This window comes from Cetorhinus maximus, chromosome 1 (genome assembly GCF_964194155.1).
Source record: "Cetorhinus maximus chromosome 1, sCetMax3.hap1.1, whole genome shotgun sequence".
Classification (NCBI taxonomy): Eukaryota; Metazoa; Chordata; class Chondrichthyes; order Lamniformes; family Cetorhinidae; genus Cetorhinus; species Cetorhinus maximus.
The window spans coordinates 130602086-130622851 of NC_135879.1; the positions used below are offsets into that span (position 1 = coordinate 130602086).

The 20766-nt window shown below is 43.5% G+C and overlaps 1 protein-coding gene across 1 annotated transcript in view; it reads left to right on the forward strand.

The window, feature by feature from the left end:
- Positions 1 to 7999, forward strand: part of LOC144683423 (beta-klotho-like) — a 30518-nt gene extending 22519 nt beyond the window's left edge. Inside the window, exon 5 of the mRNA XM_078546420.1 lies at positions 6483 to 7999. Within this exon, the coding sequence (XP_078402546.1) occupies positions 6483 to 6814 (332 nt within the window). The 3' untranslated portion in view covers positions 6815 to 7999. The remainder of the gene's footprint in view (positions 1 to 6482) is intronic.
- Positions 8000 to 20766: the final 12767 nt, after the last annotated feature.

The following is a 20766-nucleotide window of genomic DNA, read 5'->3' on the forward strand; positions in this document are numbered from 1 at the left end:
GATTTCCATTTCTATATTGCAAAGTGTTACGACACAGCAGTTGGTAAAGGCTGAGTTATTTAAAACCCTAGAGGAAAACTTTAAACAACTGTCATAACCTATATTTTCAATTGCTATGTTTGAGATGCAGCTCTGAATTTGGAAATGAAACCACCAAGCCTCCAGAGGTTTTTTATGTAAATTAAACTAAACATTTATTAATTTTAATAAGAAATTAAACACATACACGCCTACAAATTACTACCATAATAACTTTTAAACAAATCCAAAAATTAATCACTCCCAGGTAATCTTCCCCAAGGCAACAATAACCCATAGACTTAAACAGACACCAGGCAAAGCACATTTTATCTTACAAATTCAAAATGAGGTCCCTTTCAATTTGTTCCTTCGCAGACACAGTGGTAGGCTTACAGGCTTAGATCTTATATGCCTCTAACTTCCACACACAAAACTCTTCTGTATACACCTAACTTTCCCTTTGAATGTAAATTCTCATTGTATCACCAGGCCCTTTGAACTCCACCTCTTCTAACAATAAAACCCCTTTCATAGCACCAATTTTATTAGTAATATAAACATATTGCTTGGTGTTTCCTAGCTAGGTGCAAGATTTCACCCCCAGTCTTTGAATGGTTTATTCAACAAAATGCAAATGTCCCCTTTACCTTACTGTTTAACATCTCAAAACTACTATACATCAAAGCACCCAGGCTATCTGGCTTTAATCCAATTAAGACATACATACACACCCACAGACACAGACCCTACTACAAGTCCAATTTAAAATAATTTCCAATAACGTTATACACATTAATACCTTCATGACACAAAGATCAAACAAACAACAATGTTGAACTCTGGTGTGTTGCAGTCTCGTGTGTTTCTTCTCTTATGTCTGCTTATTTCCTCCCTTCTTCTTATAAAGACAACTGCTGTTGTGGTTTCACAAGTCTACCAGAATAGCTCTCTTCTCTGGAGGGGCTGGGGGATTTTTGAGTCCTACAGGTCATCCTTCAGACTCTGCTGGGCAGGAGAGGATTTGGTAGATGACTCAGGTTCACCAGTCAGGTTGTCACCTGGATTGGTGGATGAATGCAGCATCTCTGGCTGGTTAGATTGGGTAGATTAATGCTTCCACAGGGTAGGAGGCAGCTTCTATATGGCAACCAGTGCAGGTCTGTTCCATCTCACTGTACTGTGCTGCGTTTTGGATGAGGTAGGACCATGGATGTGGCGTTTATTTAACCACTTGTTCCTAGTGAGCTTGGCCTCAGGTCCAAACTGGCACTCCTGGTTGGAGGTCTGGCAGGTTTTGTATCTTATGATGTTTGTCATTGTTTCACTGGCTGGAATGATATTTGTCCTCTTTCTCTCACATTGTCCAAGTCATCAGCTGGTACACCCTGCATGAGTGTGTGTCGCAGAGTAGGGAATTAAGTTCTCAGTCTTCTTCCTATCAGAAGTTAATGCGGTGTTAAACCATTTTGGAATGGGGTTGAACAATAGCTCAGAAATGTAAGTTGGATGTCATTGTTCTTCTTTAGCAATGTGTTCACAGTATGCACTCATCTTTCAGTTTCACCATTGGCTTGAGGTATCTTGGTGATCTAGTAGTATGGACAAATCCATACAATGCTGTGAACTCTTTAAAGTATTCATTGGCAATCTGTGGTCCATTGCCTGAGATTACAATGTCTGGGATTCCATGTGTTGCAAGTATCTCCTTCAGCGATGTAATTACTGCTTCAGAAATATGACTCTGTAGTTGTTTGACTTCTATCCAGCTGGAGCAGTAGTCTACTGTGATCATGAACATCTTATCTTTGTGTTTGAAGAGTCCATCCCAAGATGTTCCCATGGTCTTGATGGGAAAGAAGATGACATCAATGCTTCTCTTGTCTCCTAATGATGAATAGCACAAGTAATACAGTTTGATATCATCTCATCCAATGATTTTGAGATAGAAATCTTGCTCTGGCTCGACATTTTGTGATTCCCAAATGTCCTAGGTGCAATTGTTGTAGTATGTCAAGTCTCAGAACTCTCAGACCAATCTCTTGTCATGGATGAATAAATCATCAACCATACTGGGGTGTCCTCACTGTTCATGGTACACTCTGAAAATGGGATTGTGTGGCATGTATGCTGGCATCCTTGACACAGTACTCTCCAACCTGAACACACTCTTCATCAGAATTCTGTGCATCTCTGATTTCAGTCAGTGGCTGAGTTGTTGCTGGTAGAGTTGTGATTGTTGTCAATGCAAATATTCTACCTCTTCAACAAGGGCTACATCACTTTGTTAGTGCCTTGCCACTGGGATTTGGGACAAAGCATCTGCTGTATTCTGCTGCTTTCCCGAAACATACTCTGTCTTTGCATCAAACCTCATCATCCTCTTTCTGAACCATTGTATTCTTGAAGGCATTTTTGCTAACTCCTTAGAATTTAAGAGTGTCACTAAGGGTTTGTGGTCTGTCTCTCTCTTGGAGTGGAGACTAAGAACATAACCTGCAAACTTATCGCAAGCCTACATAGCAGCTAGCACTTATTTCTCTATCACTGCAAATCTCTGTTCAGTCTCTGTCAGTGAATGGGATGCATAGTAAACTGGTCTGCACTTCCCATCTGTCTGTATCTGAATGAGTACAGTTCCCAGTCCGGTAGAAGGTGTACCTGCAGCAATGACAGTGGGTAGCTCTGGGGTATAGAGAGCTGAAATATCAGGCGATACCAACATCTCTTTGATCTTCTCATAATAGCTCTGTTGTGCTTCCTCCCAGCACCATGTTGGAAGTTCCCCTCCAAGCCACTCACCGCCCTGACTTGGAAATATATCGCTGTTCCTTCACTGTCGCTGGGTCAAAATCCTGGAGTTCCATTCCTAACAGCACTGTGGGTGTACCTACACCACATGGACTGCAGCGGTTCAAGAAGGCAGTTCATCACCACCTTCTCAAGGGCAATTAGGGATGGGCAATAAATGCTGGCCCAGCCAGCGACACCCACATCCTGTGAATGAATAAAAATAAAGTATTGTCTTGTTGGTGTGGTGGCTCATTGAAAACAGCTAGATTGGGCAGTAGCTTTCTGACTTGGTTTACCATACCCATGAATCTCTGGAGCTCATTCTGAGGAGCTGAAACTCTTTGATTGCTCTTGTCTTCTGTGGATCAACTCTGACACCAGATGCATCCACAATATGCCCAAGGAAGCCCTGTTTTCTCTAGGCATTGCAGCACAGCTTGCACCCTAGTGTAATGTTCTGTCTGAGTAGATCCATGGATCAGGACATCATCCATGTGACATATGACTCCACCAGCCCTCGAGGATACTTGACATGGTCCTCAGGAGAGTTCTGATGCTGATGTAATGCCAAAGGATAGTTTGTTGAAACAAAACCTCCCAAACAGAGGAATGAAGGTTGTGAGCAACTTAGACTCTTCATCAAGGGGTAGTTGCCAAAAACCACTATTTGCATCTAGCTTTGTGAAGACTGAACTCTTTCCCAATTTAGCTGAGCTCTCATCCACGGACAACAGAAGATAAACTTCATGTTAAACTGCTTTGTTCAGCTGTGTAAGATCTACATAAATTCTCATAGATCCATTGGATTTTTGCACCAGGACTATCCTTGAGCACCAGCTTATTGGTTCTGTCACAGGTGAAATAACCCCCTGCTTTAAAATAGTGTCATTTCCTTCTTTAGTTTTGCAAGACTGGATGAGGAACCTTTGTGGGTGTTAAAATAGGAGCACTTGCTTTATTTCTGAACGTAGAGTTATGTGGTATGCAGTCTTCAGCTTTTCTAGTCCTGTGAACAGCAGTGGGAATTCAGCTCTGAAGTTTTGGGACTGATCTTCTTGGTTTTTCAGCTTCCCTACTCTGCAAATTAGATGCAAGTCAGTACAGGCTTTCCTGCTCAAAAGTGAGCAACTCTGATTCTGAATCACATACACCGTTTCCTTGAATGGACGGTTGCGCTCAATTCTTCTGTGAGCCTGAGATCTATCCCTCCCAGCCCATATAGGTTTTTGCATGATGGCTGAAGAGAGTTTCTCTACAACCATAGTTCAGCTTCAGTAAGAACCAAATCTGCTACATTTGTATCTAACTTAAAGCACGTCTTGTTTCCCTCTATAGGATATCACACTCTAGTAGCTTCCGCTTGATTCCTGGATGTCTCCAAGGAAAGGCACTTCAGTAAAATGGATATCATCTACTTTATGGATCTTGCTACCTTTTGAAGACTTGCCTTTGTGTGTATTGTGTGTGTAACAGGAAGGCTTCTTGCCACAGCACAGAGCCTGGAAGTGACCAATCTTTATGCATAAATGGCATTCAGTCTCTTTAGCAGGGCAGTTTTCATGCCTGTGTTTTTCCCTGCCAATTAGTTAATCTGCTGATGGACCCTCTTCCTCTCTCCCCTAATTTTTTACAACAGCTTCTCTGTTTTTAAATTTGGCATACTCTACTGAGTCAGCTGCTTTTGAGATAGGGCTCCCCCGCCACCTCGAATCACAGCTCGATTTTGCTTCCCTACCTCAGCTTGTTGCTCAATTGGATTGCCTTTGCTAAAGTTAGATCATCTTTGACTGCAAGTGGTCAGACAAGGCATCATCCAACACTCCCACAATTCTGTCTCTGATCAGCTCATCTTTTAAGGTGCCATACCCACAGTTCTCTGCAAGTCTATACAGATTGTTTATAAATGCATCAATACTTTCCTCTTGTTGTTGAGTATGTTTGTTACATTTAGCCTGCTCAGCAATAGTATTCTTTCTCAGATTGAAGTATGTATCAAGAGCTTTGATTACTTCATTATACGTGCCTTTTTCCTCATTGATACCCTGCCTGATGAGGATATCATCTGTGCAACCACCCATCACATATAATAGCATACTGACCTGCTAGTGGCTTACCTTCACAGCGAGGCTGAATAAGGTTTGATATCTAGCAAACCTCTGATACCAATTCAGCCATGCATCTGCTTGGTTGGGGCCTGTGACTTTCTAGAAGTTTTCTTGTAATGGTGGAGAATTTTTCATAGCTGTTCTTTCATGCGCTGCCACCACATGATATTCTTGATATTGTCAAATTAATACAGAACATATATTGAGTCTGCAGAGGTATATAAAACAGGAACTTAATTTGAACATATCTTACTGTTGGCTACATCTGACACGAGGCTAAATGAGAGAAAGAATCATGTGATGTTGCATCACTTCCTGTGATGTACACAATATCTGATCAGCATATTAAACAGTTAGAGTTAACTCATTACAGAACAGAGGGCAGTGGTCACATACAGAACTATACACAGCAAGAACTGGGAGAGTGAAAAAAAGGCAAAAACGCGGGAAAAGTAATTGCATAAAGTGAAATCATTCAGGTAGATGTAGAAAATTTGGGGTTAATGGTTCAATGTACTGCTCCGTGTTTGGTTTCAGTGCAGCTGAGCCAGTGCAAACGATAAGTCATCTATTGCTTGTGCAATCTGAGTTTAAAATACTTAGATTTTGATTTTCTCCTCAAATTAATTGTCAAAGAAAAAATTTGTTCCATAATTGCAAAGTGAATATATCACAGAAACTGACGGTGTGGCATTGAACCACACAGAGCAGGTAGATCCTACAGCCCATCCTTGATCTATGCTGAGTCAGTAAGCAGAGGAGGGAAAACTAGGGCAGAATTCCCTTTCCTAATTATTAGCCATTAATTCCTACAGGAAGCAACCATGTTTGGAGAGTGAATGAAGGCATGGGCTCTGAAGTAATTCCCCCTTCCTCCATGGTAAAATGATGGGTTGACTTGCGCTGCAGAGAATTTTATTCTAGTCTTCAGAACAATGATTGTCAGCAGGCTAGTCCACTGCAAAGACCATCACTACCAAGTCCAATCCTGTCCTCACCCGAAATCCACACTAACACTTCTTTCCAGAATCGGTCACTGGACGACAATCAGGAGTTGAAGCCATGCTTGATTTTCTTACCCTGACTCAGGGACTTTGAGGCTGATTCCAATGTTTCCACCACTGGTCTTGCTGGGATCAACAAACCCAATGCTGACTAGGAGTCAAACCTGAGCTTTCCTGGTCTCAATGGCTCAGTATCACACAAAGCAGGGCATTTACCAACAAGCTTCAATGATAGCAGAAATGGAGTTTTAAATAAACTTTGTTAATATCTTCCTCATACATTGATTTCCAATTCTTGGCCAACTTTTGGTGGGGAGTAGGGAGGATGGGAGCCCTTCTGTCTGAAGATGAAGGAAAGAAAGGAAGAAGCGGAAGGCAAGTCAACCTAGTACTACATTTGCAAACTGTGTAGAGCCCGTTACAGACTGGAGTTAATAGAAAGCTGCAGCACTGAGCTACCCATGCTATCAGGGAATAATGTATGTGTTGGAGAGAAAAATAATTTTGAAATGTGAGAATATAACTTACTTTTTAAGAAATAAATATTCATTTCTGTCCACAGCACACCTACTAGACCAAGTCAACGTCAGAGGATACTATGCCTTGGAGTTAAAGCATACAAATACAAATGAGCTGTCACTGAGATTGCTCAATGTTTCTGAGCCAAAGACTTCAGTAGAGTTTTACAATAAACTTATCAGTGCCAATGGTTTTCCTTTAGGAATGTCAAGAAAACGATGTCCCATGGATGACAAACCAAGGCACTGCCCCATGTGTGTACTTATAAAAGAGGAAAAAATATTTATATTCTTTGGATTCTGTCTTCTGCTCACCACTGCACTGCTCACTGCAATCATTTTCATACACAAGAAAAAGCAAAGAAAACCATACTGAGTCAAATACCTACAACTTCACAAAGGGCTGCCTGAAGTCTTGATGCTCCAGCTCATATCATTGTGTGCATGGCCTGTACATTTAGCTGCTTAGATACCATTTTTCATTACCAGATTTCCAATGCAAGAAAAGAAGGGAAATTACATCATTGTCACATATTTTCATAAAGAAAAGACCAGATTAAAAGATAAAGGAATGAGATTTACCAATGTCAGTTGGTAGATTTCAGTTTTGTTTTGTTTCTGAGGTCAATGGGACATGAACGGCTGTTATATTCATATGAAGCAAACATCATAACTATATTAGATGATCAGAAGACAAGTGAAGATCATCTGATTTATCCAGCCCAGCAGTTGAGACAGCTGAAGGCTCAGCTTCATCCTAAATGATATGAGATTCACTTGTAGAGCTGGTTGTCATCTGAAATCATTCACCTTACTTTGGAGAATTGTTAGTTATTTTTTCCAGATCTTTGAGGTGGAATGTCAGTAAGAAACACATATTAGTACATTTTCTTTTGTGTGTGAAGTTAAAGAGAAATTATTTTATTGGATTGATTGCTTCAATCAATAGGAATATTTTTACATACATGTGTACATCTTTATATCAGATTTTTCTGTATCCATAGAATGTAATTTTTTAAAACTTGTATACTATACTGTGGCTGATATATTTCTCCATATAAAGTAACATAATTTATTATATTATTAAAAGTTCAGTGTAATATGTACATTATCATTGTTTTTTACATTATGTTTTTGACATCTTCCTTAATCTTTTTTAAGTCCATTTTCCCTCCTTTCCTAAAGGGATGTATTTCCATGGCCACTCTTACCTTACCTAAGAGACTATTTGGTCAGTTTCTAGTTAGCTAATCACAGCCCAGGTAAGAATGCACATGCTACAGTTGGTCTCAACATCTCTCAGCCAAGGAAAGTGCAATATGAGCCACAGTTTCTGCTCATGATCATGTGAGGAGAGAAAGGGACTTGGCTGTGATGCTCTACATGGGGAATAGCCGGCCATCACTGACTTTATAGGATCATTCATTGAGAATGGCCATATTACTTGTGGATACTAAAAACGTATATTTCAAAAAATATTTTTGCAAAGAAAAGATTTTGCATTCTTACTGCTCATTAAGAACACTTAAAGCTGCACTATACAGCAACTTCCTATACCTTCTGCCTCAAAAAAATTAAGAAAGAAAAATTTAAGAAGAGTTGCATTTTATTTTATTTCTTCCAAGGATGTGGACATTACTGGCAAGGCCAGCATTGGTGATCCACCCAGATAATCAACATCCCTTGTGAATTAGCTGAAGATAGTTGGGCCTAGGACATTGCCCTGAGGAACTCCTGAAGTGATGTTCTGGGGCTAAGATGATTGGCCTCCAGCAATCACAATACTGCTTCTTTGTGCCAGGTATGACGCCAATGTCTGGAGAGCATTGACTTCAGTTTTACTAGAGCTTCTTGGTGCCGCACTTACTCGAGTGCTGTCTGGGTGTCAGGGGCAGTCAGTCGTACCTGATCTCATGAATTCAGTTCTTTTGTCCATGTTTGGACCAGGACTGCAATGAAGTCTAGAGCCAAGTGAGTTGGCCAAGATAGATTGGGGGGCTTCATTAAAAGGCATGATGGTGGATAGACAATGGCTAATATTTAAGGAATGAATGTATGCGTGGCAACAGTTATACATTCCTTTCTGGCACAAAAACACAACATGGCTAACAAAAGAAATTAAGTATAGTATTAGATCCAAACAGGAGTCATATAAAGTTGCTAGAAAAAGTAGCAAGCCTGAGGATTGGGAGTAGTTTAGAATTCAGCAAAGGAGGACCTAGAGATTGATTAAGAAGGGGAAAATAGAGTATGAGAGTAATCTTGCAAGGAACATAAAAGCGGACTGTAAAAGCTTCTAGAAGTATGTAAAAAGAAAAAGATTGGTGAAGACAAATGTAGGTCCCTTACAGTCTGAAATGGGAGAATTTATAAGGGAACAAGAAAGTGGCAGAGCTATTAAACAGCTACTTTAGTTCAGTCTTCATGGAGGAAGACACAAATAACTTCCCAGAAATACTAAGGAACCAAGGGTCAAGTGAGAAGGGGGGAATTGAAGGAAACAATAGTGCTGGAGAAATTAATGGGACTGAAAGCCAATAAATCCCCAGGGCCTGATAATCTACATCCCAGTGTACTAAAGGAGGTGGCAATTGAAATAGAAGAAGTTGATTGTCATCTTCCAAAATACTGTAGATTCTGGAACAGTCCCGGCAGATTGGAGGACGGCAAATGTAACCCCACTATTTAAAAAAGGAGGGAGGGAGAAAGCAGTGAATTACAGACTGGTTAGCCTAACATCAGTAGTAGGGAAAATGCTAGAGCTTATCATAAAGAATGCGATAACAGGACACTTATCAACGGGATTAGACAAAGATGGATTGGTGGGAATGTGAGCAATGAGGAGGGTGTTAAGAGGCTTCAAGGTGATTTAGACAGGTTGAGTGAGTGGAAAAATACATGGCAGATGCAGTATAATGTGAGTAAATGTGAAGTTATCCACTTCAGTAGGAAAAACAGAATGGCAGAGTTTTATTTAAATGATGATAGGTTGGGAAATGTTGATGTACAAAGGGACCTAGGTGCCCTTGTATACTAATCACTGAAAGTAAGTATGCAGGTGCAGCAAGCAGTTAAGAAGGCAAATGGTATTTTGGCCTTCATTGCGAGAGGATTTGAGTACGGGACGAAGGATGTGTTACTGCAGCTGTACAGGGCCTTGGTGAGACCACACCTGGAGTATTGCGTGCAGTTTTGGTTTCATTACCTAAGAAAGGATATACTTGCCATAGAGGAAGTGCAGCAAAAGTTCACCAGACTGATTCCTGGGATGGCAGGATTGTCGTAGGAGGAGAGATTGGGTCGATTAAGCCTGTGTTCATTGAAGTTTAGAGGAATGAGAGGAGATCTCATTGATACATATAAAATTCTGACAGGGATGGACAGACTGGATACAGGGATGATATTTCCTCTGGCTGGGGGTCTGGAACAAGAGTCTGGACTGAGGGTAAACCATTTCGGACTGAGATGAGGAGAAACTTCTTCACTCAGAGGGTGGTGAATCTATGGAATTTTCTACCACAGAAGGCTGTGAAGGCCAAGTCACTGTATGTATTTAAGAAGGAAATAGATAGATTTCTGGACTCTAAAGGCACCAAGTGGTATGGGGAGAGTGCAGGGGTACAGCGTTGAGGTAGAGGATCAGCCATGATCATGTTGAATGGCAGAGCAGGCTCGAAGGGCTGAAAGCTTACTCCTGCTCCTATTTTCTAAGTTTCTATGTTAAGTGGTACTGCTAGAAGTCCAACTGAGCATTATTGAGCAGGCTGTTGATAAATAAGTGTTGCTTGATAGGGGGAAGTAATAGTGTAGTGGTATTGTTGCTGGACTAATAATTCAGCAACCCAGGGTAATGCTCTGAGGACAAAAACAAAAATACCTGGAAAAACTCAGCAGGTCTGACAGCATCTGTGGAAAGGGACACAGTTGACGTTTCAAGTCTGGATGACCCTTCATCAGAACTAAGACATATAGAAATGAGATGAAATATAAGTTGGAGGAAGGGGTGGGACAGGAGAACTCGATAGAGGGCCAGTGATAAGTGGAGGCCAAGTAGAGACTGCCAAAGATGTCATAGACAAAAGGACAAAGGAGTGTTGATGGTGGTGGTATTGTCTAAAAGATGTGCTAATGGGGACATTTGGGGTAGCAAACAGGACAAGCTAGTGACAGATGGCCCTAGTGCAGTTAGGGTAGGGGGAAGGGATCGAAATGGGCTAAAAGGTGGAGATGAAACATTAGATCAAAATAAATTTAAAAATAGGAGGGAGAAGAATATAGTGTGTTAATAAAAATAATAAATTAATAATAAAAAAACCTATAAATTATTGGGAAAAGGGGGATCGGAAAGGGGGTGGGGATGGAGGAGAGAGTTCATGATCTGAAATTGTTGAACTCGATATTAAGTCCGGAAGGCTTCAAAGTGCTTAGTTGGAAGATGAGGTGCTGTTCCTCCAGTTTCCATTGAGCTTCACTGGAACATTGCAGCAGGCCAAGGATGGACATGTGGGCATGAGAGCAGGGCGGTGTGTTGAAATGGAAAGCGACAGGGAGGTCTGGGTCATGCTTGCGGACAGACCGAAGGTTTTCCGCAAAGCGGTCACCCAGTCTGCGTTTGGTCTCCCCAATGTAGAAGAGACCGCATTGGGAGCAACGAATGCAGTAGACTAAATTGAGGGAAGTGCAAGTGAAGTGCTGCTTCACTTGAAAGGAGTGTTTGGGCCCTTGGTCAGTGAGGAGGGAGAAGTAAAGGGGCAGGTGTTGCACCTTCTGCAGTTGTATGGAAAGGTGCCGTGGGAGGGGGTTGAGGTGTAGGGGGTGACGGAGGAGTGGACCAGGGTGTCCCGGAGGGAACGATCCCTGCGGAAAGCCGCCAGGGGGCGGTGAAGGGAAGATGTGTTTGGTAGTGGCATTATGTTGGAGTTGGTGGAGGATGATCCTTTGAACGCGGAGGCTGGTGGGGTGATAAGTCAGGAAAAGGGGTACCCTATCATGGTTCTGGGAGGGAGAGGAAGGTGTGATGCTGAAGTCTTCTTCCGCCACCTTCCTCTCCGTGCTCACTTCTTTGGGCAGTAGTCCTCTCCCCGTTCAACGGATCCTTTTACCCGCCTCCAATATTCTCCCTCCACCTGGACCCCTTCCTCTGGATTTTTACCTGCTCTTGATCTTTTCATTGAGAACTGTTGGCGTGACATCAGTCGTCTCAATTTCTCTGCTCCTCTCACCCACTCTAACCTGTCTCTCTCTGATAAAAACAAAAAACTATTGCGGATGCTGGAAATCCAAAACAAAAACAGAATTACCTGGAAAAACTCAGCAGGTCTGGCAGCATCGGCGGAGAAGAAAAGAGTTGACATTTCGAGTCCACATGACCCTTCAACAGAACTGAGTGTAGTTAGGAGAGGGGTGAAATATAAGCTGGTTTAAGGTGGGGGGGGCGGGGGGAGAGAAGTGAGGGTGGGGTGGTTGTAGGGACAAGCAAGCAGTGATAGGAGCAGATAATCAAAAGATGTCACAGACAAAAGGCATCCACCCTCACCCTTCTCCTCCCTCCCAGAAACATGATAGAGTCCCCCTTGTCCTCAGTTATCACCCCACCAGCCTCCGCATTCAAAGGATCATCCTCCGCCATTTCCGCCAACTCCAGCATGATGCCACCACCAAACACATCTTCCCTTCACCCCCCCCGGCGGCATTCCGTAGGGATCGTTCCCTCCGGGACACCCTGGTCCACTCCTTCATCACCCCCTACTCCTCAACCCCCACCTATGGCACCTCCCCATGCCCACGTAGAAGATGTAACACCTGCCCCTTCACTTCCTCTCTCCTCACCGTCCAAGGGCCCAAACACTCCTTTCAAGTGAAGCAGCATTTCACTTGCATTTCCCCTAACTTAGTCTACTGCATTCGTTGCTCCCAATGCGGTCTCCTCTACAAAATAAAAACAGAATTACCTGGAAAAACTCAGCAAGTCTGGCAGCATCGGCGGAGAAGAAATCAGTCAACGTTTCGAGCCCTCATGGCCCTTCAGCAGAACTGAAGCATAGTTTCAACAAGGGAGAAATATAAATTGGTTTAAGGTGGGTGGGGGGGAAGAGACACATTGAGGGTGTGGTGTGAGCAGATAATCAAAAGATGTCAGAGACAAAAGGGTCAAAGAGGTGTTGAAGGTGGTGGTCTTTGTCTGAGAAAAGTGCTAATTAAGAATGCAAGACAGGATATTCAAAGTACAGCTCTAGTGGGGGTGGGGTGGAAAGACTAAAGGTCTCCTCTACATTTGAGAGACCAAACGCAAACTGGGCGACCGCTTTGCAGAACACCTGCGGTCTGTCCGCAAGAAAGACCCAAACCTCCCTGTCGCTTGCCATTTTAACACTCCACCCTGCTCTCTTGCCCACATGTCTGTCCTTGGCTTGCTGCATTGTTCCAGTGAAGCCCAACACAAACTGGAGGAACAGCACCTCATCTTCCAACTAGGCACTTTACAGCCTTCCGGGCTGAATATTGAATTCAACAACTTTAGATCTTAAACTCCCTCCCCACCATCCCCACCCCGTTTCTTCCCCCTTCCTTTTGTTTTTTTCCAATAATTTATATAGATTTTTCTTTTCCCACCTATTTCCATTATTTTTAAATCTACAACTAATACCTTGTCAGTCTTTCCACCCCACCCCCACTAGAGCTGTACCTTGAGTGTCCTGCCATCCATTCTTAATTAGCACTTTTCTTAGATAATATCACCACCTTCAACACCTCTTTGATTCCTTTGTCTGTGACATCTTTTGATTATCTGCTCCTATCACTGCTTGCTTGTCCCTACAACCACCCCACCCTCAACTTCTCTCCCCCCTCCCCCCCCCACCTTAAACCAGCTTATATTTCACCCCTCTCCTAACTACACTCAGTTCTGTTGAAGGGTCATGTGGACTCGAAACATCAACTCTTTTCTTCTCCACCGATGCTGCCAGACCTGCTGAGTTTTTCCAGGTAATTCTGTCTCTCTCTGAACTTGCCGCACTCCTTTCTCTCAGGTCCAACCCTGACTTTGTCATCAAACCTGCTGACAAGGGTGGTGCTGTTGTTGTCTGGCGCACTGACCTCCACCTCGCAGAGGCTGAGCGTCAACTTGCAGACACTTCCTCCTACCTCCCCCTGGACCATGACCCCACCACTGAACATCAAGCCATTGTTTCCAGGACTGTCATTGACCTCATCTCCTCTGGAGATCTTCCCTCCACAGCTTCCAACCTGATAGTCTCCCAACCTCGGACGGCCCACTTCTACCTCCTACCCAAAATCCACAAACAGAACTGTCCCGGCAGACCGATCATGTCAGCCTGTTCCTGCCCCATGGAATTAATTTCTTGTTATCTTGACTCCATTCTCTCCCCCCTTGTCCAGTCTCTCCCTACCTACATCCACGATTCCTCTCACGCCCTACATCATATCAACAATTTCCAGTTCCCTGGCCCCAGCTGCCTCCTCTTCACCATGGACGTCCAATCCCTCTACACCTCCATCCCTCACCGGGATGGTCTGAAGGCTCTCCGCTTCTTCCTCGAACAGAGGCCTGAACAACCCCCATCCACTACTCTCCTCCGTCTGGCTGAACTTGTTCTCACATTGAACAATTTCTCCTTAAACTCCTCTCACTTCCTCCAAATAAAAGGTGTGGCTATGGGTACCCGCATGGGCCCCAGTTATGACTGTCTCTTTATGGGGTATGTGGAACATTCCTTGTTCCAGTCCTACTCTGGCCCCCTCCCACAACTCTTTCTCCGGTACATCGATGACTGCTTTGGTGCCGCTTCATGCTCTTGTCTGGATCTGCAAAAATTTATTAACTTTGCTTCCAATTTCCACCCCTCCATCATTTTCACGTGGTCCATCACTGACACTTCCCTTTCCTTCCTTGACCTCTCAGTCTCAATTTCTGGTGATAGACTGTCCACCAATATTCATTATAAGCCTACCGACTCCCACAGCTACCTTGACTACAGCTCCTCACACCCCACTTCCTGTAAGGACTCGATCCCATTCTTTCAGTTCCTTCGCCTCCGTCGTATCTGTTCTGGTGATGCCACTTTCCAAAACAGTTCCTCTGACATGTCTTCCTTCTTCCTTAACTGAGGTTTTCCACCCATCGTGGTTGACAGGGCCCTCAACCGTGTCCGGCCCATCTCCCGCGCATCTGCCCTCACACCTTCCTCTCCCTCCCAGAACCATGATAGGGTCCCCCTTGTCCTCACTTATCACCCCACCAGCCTCCGCGTTCAAAGGATCATCCTCCGCCATTTCCGCCAACTCTAGCATGATGCCACTACCAAACACATCTTCCCTTCAACCTCCTGGTGGCTTTCCGCAGGGATCATTCCCTCCGGGACACCCTGTTCCACTCCTCCATCATCCCCTACACCTCAACCCCCTCCCACGGCACCTTCCCATGCAACCGCAGAAGGTGCAACACCTGCCCCTTTACTTGCCCCTTCCTCACCGTCCACTCCTTTCAAGTGAAGCAGCACTTCACTTGCACTTCCCTCAATTTAATCTACTGCATTCGCTGCTCCCAATGCAGTATCCTCTACATTGGAGAGACCAAACGCAGACTTGGTGACTGCTTTGCGGAACACCTTCGGTCTGTCCGCAAGCATGACCCAGACCTCCCTGCCGCTTTCCATTTCAACACACCACCCTGCTCTCATGCCCACATGTCCGACCTTGGCCTGCTGCAATGTTCCAGTGAAGCTCAACGCAAACTGGAGGAACAGCACCTCATCTTCCGACTAGGCACTTTGCAGCCTTCTGGACTTAATACTGAGTTCAACAATTTCAGATCATGAACTCTCTCCTCCATCCCCACCCCCTTTCCGATCCCCCTTTTCCCAATAATTTATAGGTTTTTTTATTATTAATTTATTATTTTTATTAACACACTAAATTTTTTCTTTTCCCTCCTATTTTTAAATTTATTTCGATCTAGTGTTTCATCTCCACCTTTTAGCCCATTTCGATCCCTTCCCCCCACCCTACTCGCACTAGGGCCATCTGTCACTAGCTTGTCCTGTTTGCTACCCCAAATGTCCCCATTAGCACATCTTTTAGATAATACCACCATCAACACTCCTTTGTCCTTTTGTCTATGACATCTTTGGCAGTCTCTACTTGGCCTCCACCTATCGCTGGCCCTCTTATCGAGCTCTCCTGTCCCACCCCTTCCTCCAACTTATATTTCATCTCATTTCTATATGTCTTAGTTCTGATGAAGGGTCATCCAGACATGAAACGCCAACTGTGTCCCTCTCCGCAGATGCTGTAAGACCTACTGAGTTTTTCCAGGTATTTTTGTTTTTGTTCTAGATTTCCAGCATCCGCAGTATTTTGCTTTTAATGCTCTGAGGACCCGGATTTGAATCCTGCCACGGTGGATAGTGGAATTTGAATTCAATAAAAATCTGGAATTAAAAGTCTAATGATGACTATGAAGCCATTGCTGATTGTTCTAAAAACCCCTCTGGTTCTCTAATGTCCTTTAGGGAAGGAAATCTGCTGTCCTTACCTGTTTTGGCCTACATGTGACTCCAGACCCACAGCACTGTGGTTGACTCTTAAATACCCTCTGAATAAGGGCAATTAGGGATGGGGAATAAATGTTGGCCTAGCCAGGAACGCCCACATCCCATGAATGAATAATAAAAAAAAAGTTAGTTGCTCTTTCCATCATATTACTGATGATTTGGAGTAGCCTGATGAAGCAGCAATTGCCCAGATTGGATTCATCCTGCTTTTGATTTGCAGGACATACTTGGGCAATTGTTCAAAATGTTGAGTAGATGTCATTGTAGCTGTATAGGAGCAGTTTGTCTCAAGGTGCAGCTAGTCCTGGAGCAATGGTTTACATTGCTCCAGCCACGATATCACCAGGGCATATAGCCTTTGCTGTGCCCAGTGCATTTAGCCAGTTTTTGCTGTCATGTCGAGTGAATCAAATTGACTGAAGACTGACATCTCTGATGGTGGAATATTAGTAGCAGGCCATGAAGGATCATCCACTCAGCTCTTCTGGTTGAAGAAAGCTGCAAACACTTCAGTTTCGCCTTCCACACTCAGATGCTGGGCTCCGCCTTTGTTCACGCTAAGAACCACCTCCTCCCGTACGTTGCTTAATTGCTCATCACTATTTGGGATGTGACCTGGCAGGATAGCAGAACTTTGACCTGGCTCATTCATTGTGCTATTGCATAACATGCTGCTTCCACTAATTCAATGTAATCCTGTGTTGTAGCTTGACCACATTGGCACTTTATTTTCATGTACACCTAGTACTGCTCCTGGCATGCTCTCCCACAGTCCTCATCAAACCAGCACTGATCATCTGGTTTAATGGCAATGGAGGGTTATGCCAAGCCATGAGGTTACAGATTGTGGCAGTGTACAACTTTGCTGCTGTAGCTGATTATCCACCTTGCCTCGTGGATGTCCAGTTTTGAGTTGCTGATCTAAAACATAAGAACTAGGAGCAGGAGTAGACCATTTAGCCCTTCAAGCCTTTTCCGTCATTCAACAAGATCGTGGTGATCATCAACCTCAACTACACTTTCTCACACTATCTCCATATCCCTTAGTACCCAAAAATCTATTGACCTATCTTGGATATGCTCAACAACTGAACATCCACAGCTCGCTGGGTCCAGGATTTCAAAGATTCACAACCCATTGTGTGAAAAAAATTCTCCTAATCTGTCCTAAACGGCTGGCCCCATATTCTGAAACTCTGACCCTGTATTCTAAATTCACCAGCCAGGGAAACATTTTCTCAGCATCTATCTTGTCAAGCTGTTTAAGAATTTTATGTTTCATTTAGATCACCCCTAATTCTTCTAAACTCCTGGGAATATATACCTAGTATATTCAATCATTCCTCACAGGACAATCCCCTCATCCCTGGAACCATCTTATGAACCTTTCATTATACTCCTTCAAGGGCAAGAACGTCCTTCCTTCAGGAGTTGGTATGGAAAGGTTACGGTCAGTGCTTTCACAATTTCCTCCCTTACTTCTCTCAGTATCCTCAAAAGCATCCCACCTGACCCTGACGGTTTATCAAAGTACAGTCTTTCAGATACCTCCTCTATCAATTTTAAACCCACCCAGTATCTCAATTGCATCCTCTTTCACTATGACTTTGGAAGCATCATCTTCCTTGAAAAAGACATGAAATACTCATTTAGTATCTCAGTCATGCCCTCCACCTCGACATGTAAACCTTTTCAGTCCCTACCCCTCCTCTTACTATCCTTTTACCATTTGTACGCCTGGACAGGACTTTTGGACCTCCTTTTGTTAGCTGCCAGTCTCATACACTCTGCCTCAGATTTCCTTTTTCACTTTCCCTTTCTCTATTCAATCTGGTCCTCACTAGCATCAGCCTGACATCTATCATATGCATCCTTTATCTTCTGCATCTTGTTCTCCACCATCCAGAGGTCCAGCTGTGCTTGCCATACCTTTCTCCTTTGTGGAAATTGATTGTGCCCAAACCATCACCTCTTTAAAAGCAGCCCATTGTTCCATTACAAGTTTTGTCTGCCAGTTTTTGATTCCAATTAACCTGAGCCAGATCTGTTCTCACCACACTGAAATCAGTTTTACTCTGGATTGCTCCTGATCCCTTTCTATAGGTAACCTAGGCCTACTGTTCTCTTAATGTTTCCCTATTGACATCTGATGCACTTCTCCCACCTCATTCCCAGAACCAGCAATGCCTCCTTTCTCATTGAGTCAGAAACCTACTGATCAATAAAATTATTCTGGACACACTTCAAAAACTTTTCCCCCCTCTTTCTGCACTTCATTAATTATCCTAATATAGCCTGGAGTTGTAGAGACCCCCCCATTATCAGTATAGATTTTGTAACTAATTTCCCAGCAAATTTCAACTACTTGTTAGTGGCCTATAGAATACACCCAGTAGTGTAAAAGTATTCTTGTTTCTTAATGCTAAAGAATTAAGATTTTTCCTTGACCTCTTTAGGACATCCTCTCTCCAGCACTGTAATATTCTTCTTAATGGTGCATCATATCTCCTTTCTTTCCTTCCCATCTTTCCTGAATACTATGCATCTAGAAATATTAAGTACCTGCCTTGTCCCTTTTTGAGGCAGGTCTCCTTTATTCACCATGACATCATACTCCAGTGTGGTTATCTGTGCTTGCAACTGGCCAACTTCATTAACCAGTTTGTGCATTTAAATATCTGCATTGTAAACCTAATTTAGACCTTATTGCATTTTATCTCACTGACCCCATTTAAAATCCATTTCTTAGTCTGGTGCTGTCTCTCCCAATCATTTCCACATCCTACCCTTAGACAGGTCAGGAAGAATCTTGGTACTTTCTCAGCCATCCTGAACCACTCCTGAGTGTTTTAATCTCCAAACCACACAGGCCTGGTGGGCATGAGAGAGCATATGCAGGAGTGACTGCATGAGAGTGCGTGTGTGTATACATGGCTCTCCATCTCAGGATTCTCACTCACTGCCCAACCCCATCCCCCACACAGTGGGTCTGGGTGAAGGATGATTAAGCACACTAGGACTGGAAGTGAGTCAGTCTCATCTGTGTCAATTACTTTTATAAAAAATCATCAATTTACTGCTTTATTTTTTTTTGTTGTTCAGCAAGTTGTTGTTCTTCAGATGTTAACTTCACCTCACTTTTCCAGAGCCACTTCATCCAATTCAGGGTCATGTGTAATTGGAGCCCATCCTGACAGGCAATAGGTGCAAGGTAGGATACACCCAGGAGGGGACGTCAGTCCATCAAAAGCACACACACATCAAGGGGCAATTTACTGTAGCCAATCCACCTAACTAGCATGCCTTTGGAAGGTGGGAGGAAACTGGACACCCAGCTACATTGGTCCAATTTTGTTGATGTGGAACCACCCTGGCTCATTTAGGTCTTACCACCCCAGAACCACTCCCAAAATCCAAGCAATCTGAAGTCCTCCCATTCAGCTGTTCTATCCTACTTCTATACTCAAGTGTAATCCAAAGATTACTACCTTTGGAGGCCTGCTTACTAGTCTCCTTCCTAGCTCCCCAAATTTTGCCTGCAGGATCTCAACCTTCTATTTGTCATTGGTACAGATATGGGCCATAACCTCTGGCTGTTCACCTTCCCACTTCAATGGGCTTTACAACTGCTCAGTGAGATCCTTGCAACAAGGATAGCAACATAGCATCCTGTATTCCTATCAGCAGTTGCAGAATCACCTATCACTATTGCCTTCCCAATCTTCCTCCTGTACAGCTGAGCCACCTGTGCTGTTGTGGAATTGGTTCTGGCTGCACTCCACAATTGAATATCTATTCAGAATGCAATACCAGTTATAGAGCAAGGTGCACTCAGGAACTCCTGCATTGTCCTCCTTGACTGGCTTGTAGTCACCTAATCTCTCTCCATGTATATGCCATGAAACATGTTATCCAATATCTCAGGGCACTACATTATGCCTGGGAGGCTATCTGCTACTCAAGCATTGAAACCCAGAACCCAAGCTTACTACTGCTGACTAAACTTCCTATACATTTGGCAGTCACGGACATGAGAAATCTTGAGTTCCCACATGAAACAGGATGTACACCCCATGGGACTGAGGTGCCTGGTCATGCATCTATTCATTTGACAGAACAGAATGAAATATTAAGCTACCCATCAATCAATAGTCTTTTGTGCTGACATCAGTTTCAGGTACTTTCACCTCACTCCGCTGCTTATTCTAATCTGCTGCTCCCTCCTCATCTCTGGGCTCACCAAACAACCAATCATCTAACCTCTGGCCTGAGATAAATCCTTGACTTTTTCCACTGATTTGTCCTCAGTTCTCTCCTTTTATATGCACTGTGCTCTTGGAGATCCATTTTTCACATCTACCACATGTACAGCTTGCAGTCCAACAGATATGAGTGTAGCAAGGTGTCTTGTGTGAATCTGAATTGAAGGGCATTGAAGGTAGAAGGGAAACAATGATACTGCAAGCAATGGGCCAAAGGAGGGAATAAATCTGAAAGTGTATTTGTGAGGAAGCTGGGTGAGACAGTTTCTTCTGCTTCCATCACTATCCTTCCTAATTGCAAAGAGTAGAGATGTTTGGTAGGCAGGGAGATCAAGAAGGGTTAGAGGTAGCCTTGGTCAGATACCTTTAGCTTCAACACAATCATTCAATTTATTAGCAGCAGTAAAGTTCTAGTCAAGTAAATGGAATGTTGTTCAAACATTTAAAATCAGAAAAGCAGCTAGAGACCAAGAAAATAAGGTGACAATACCATC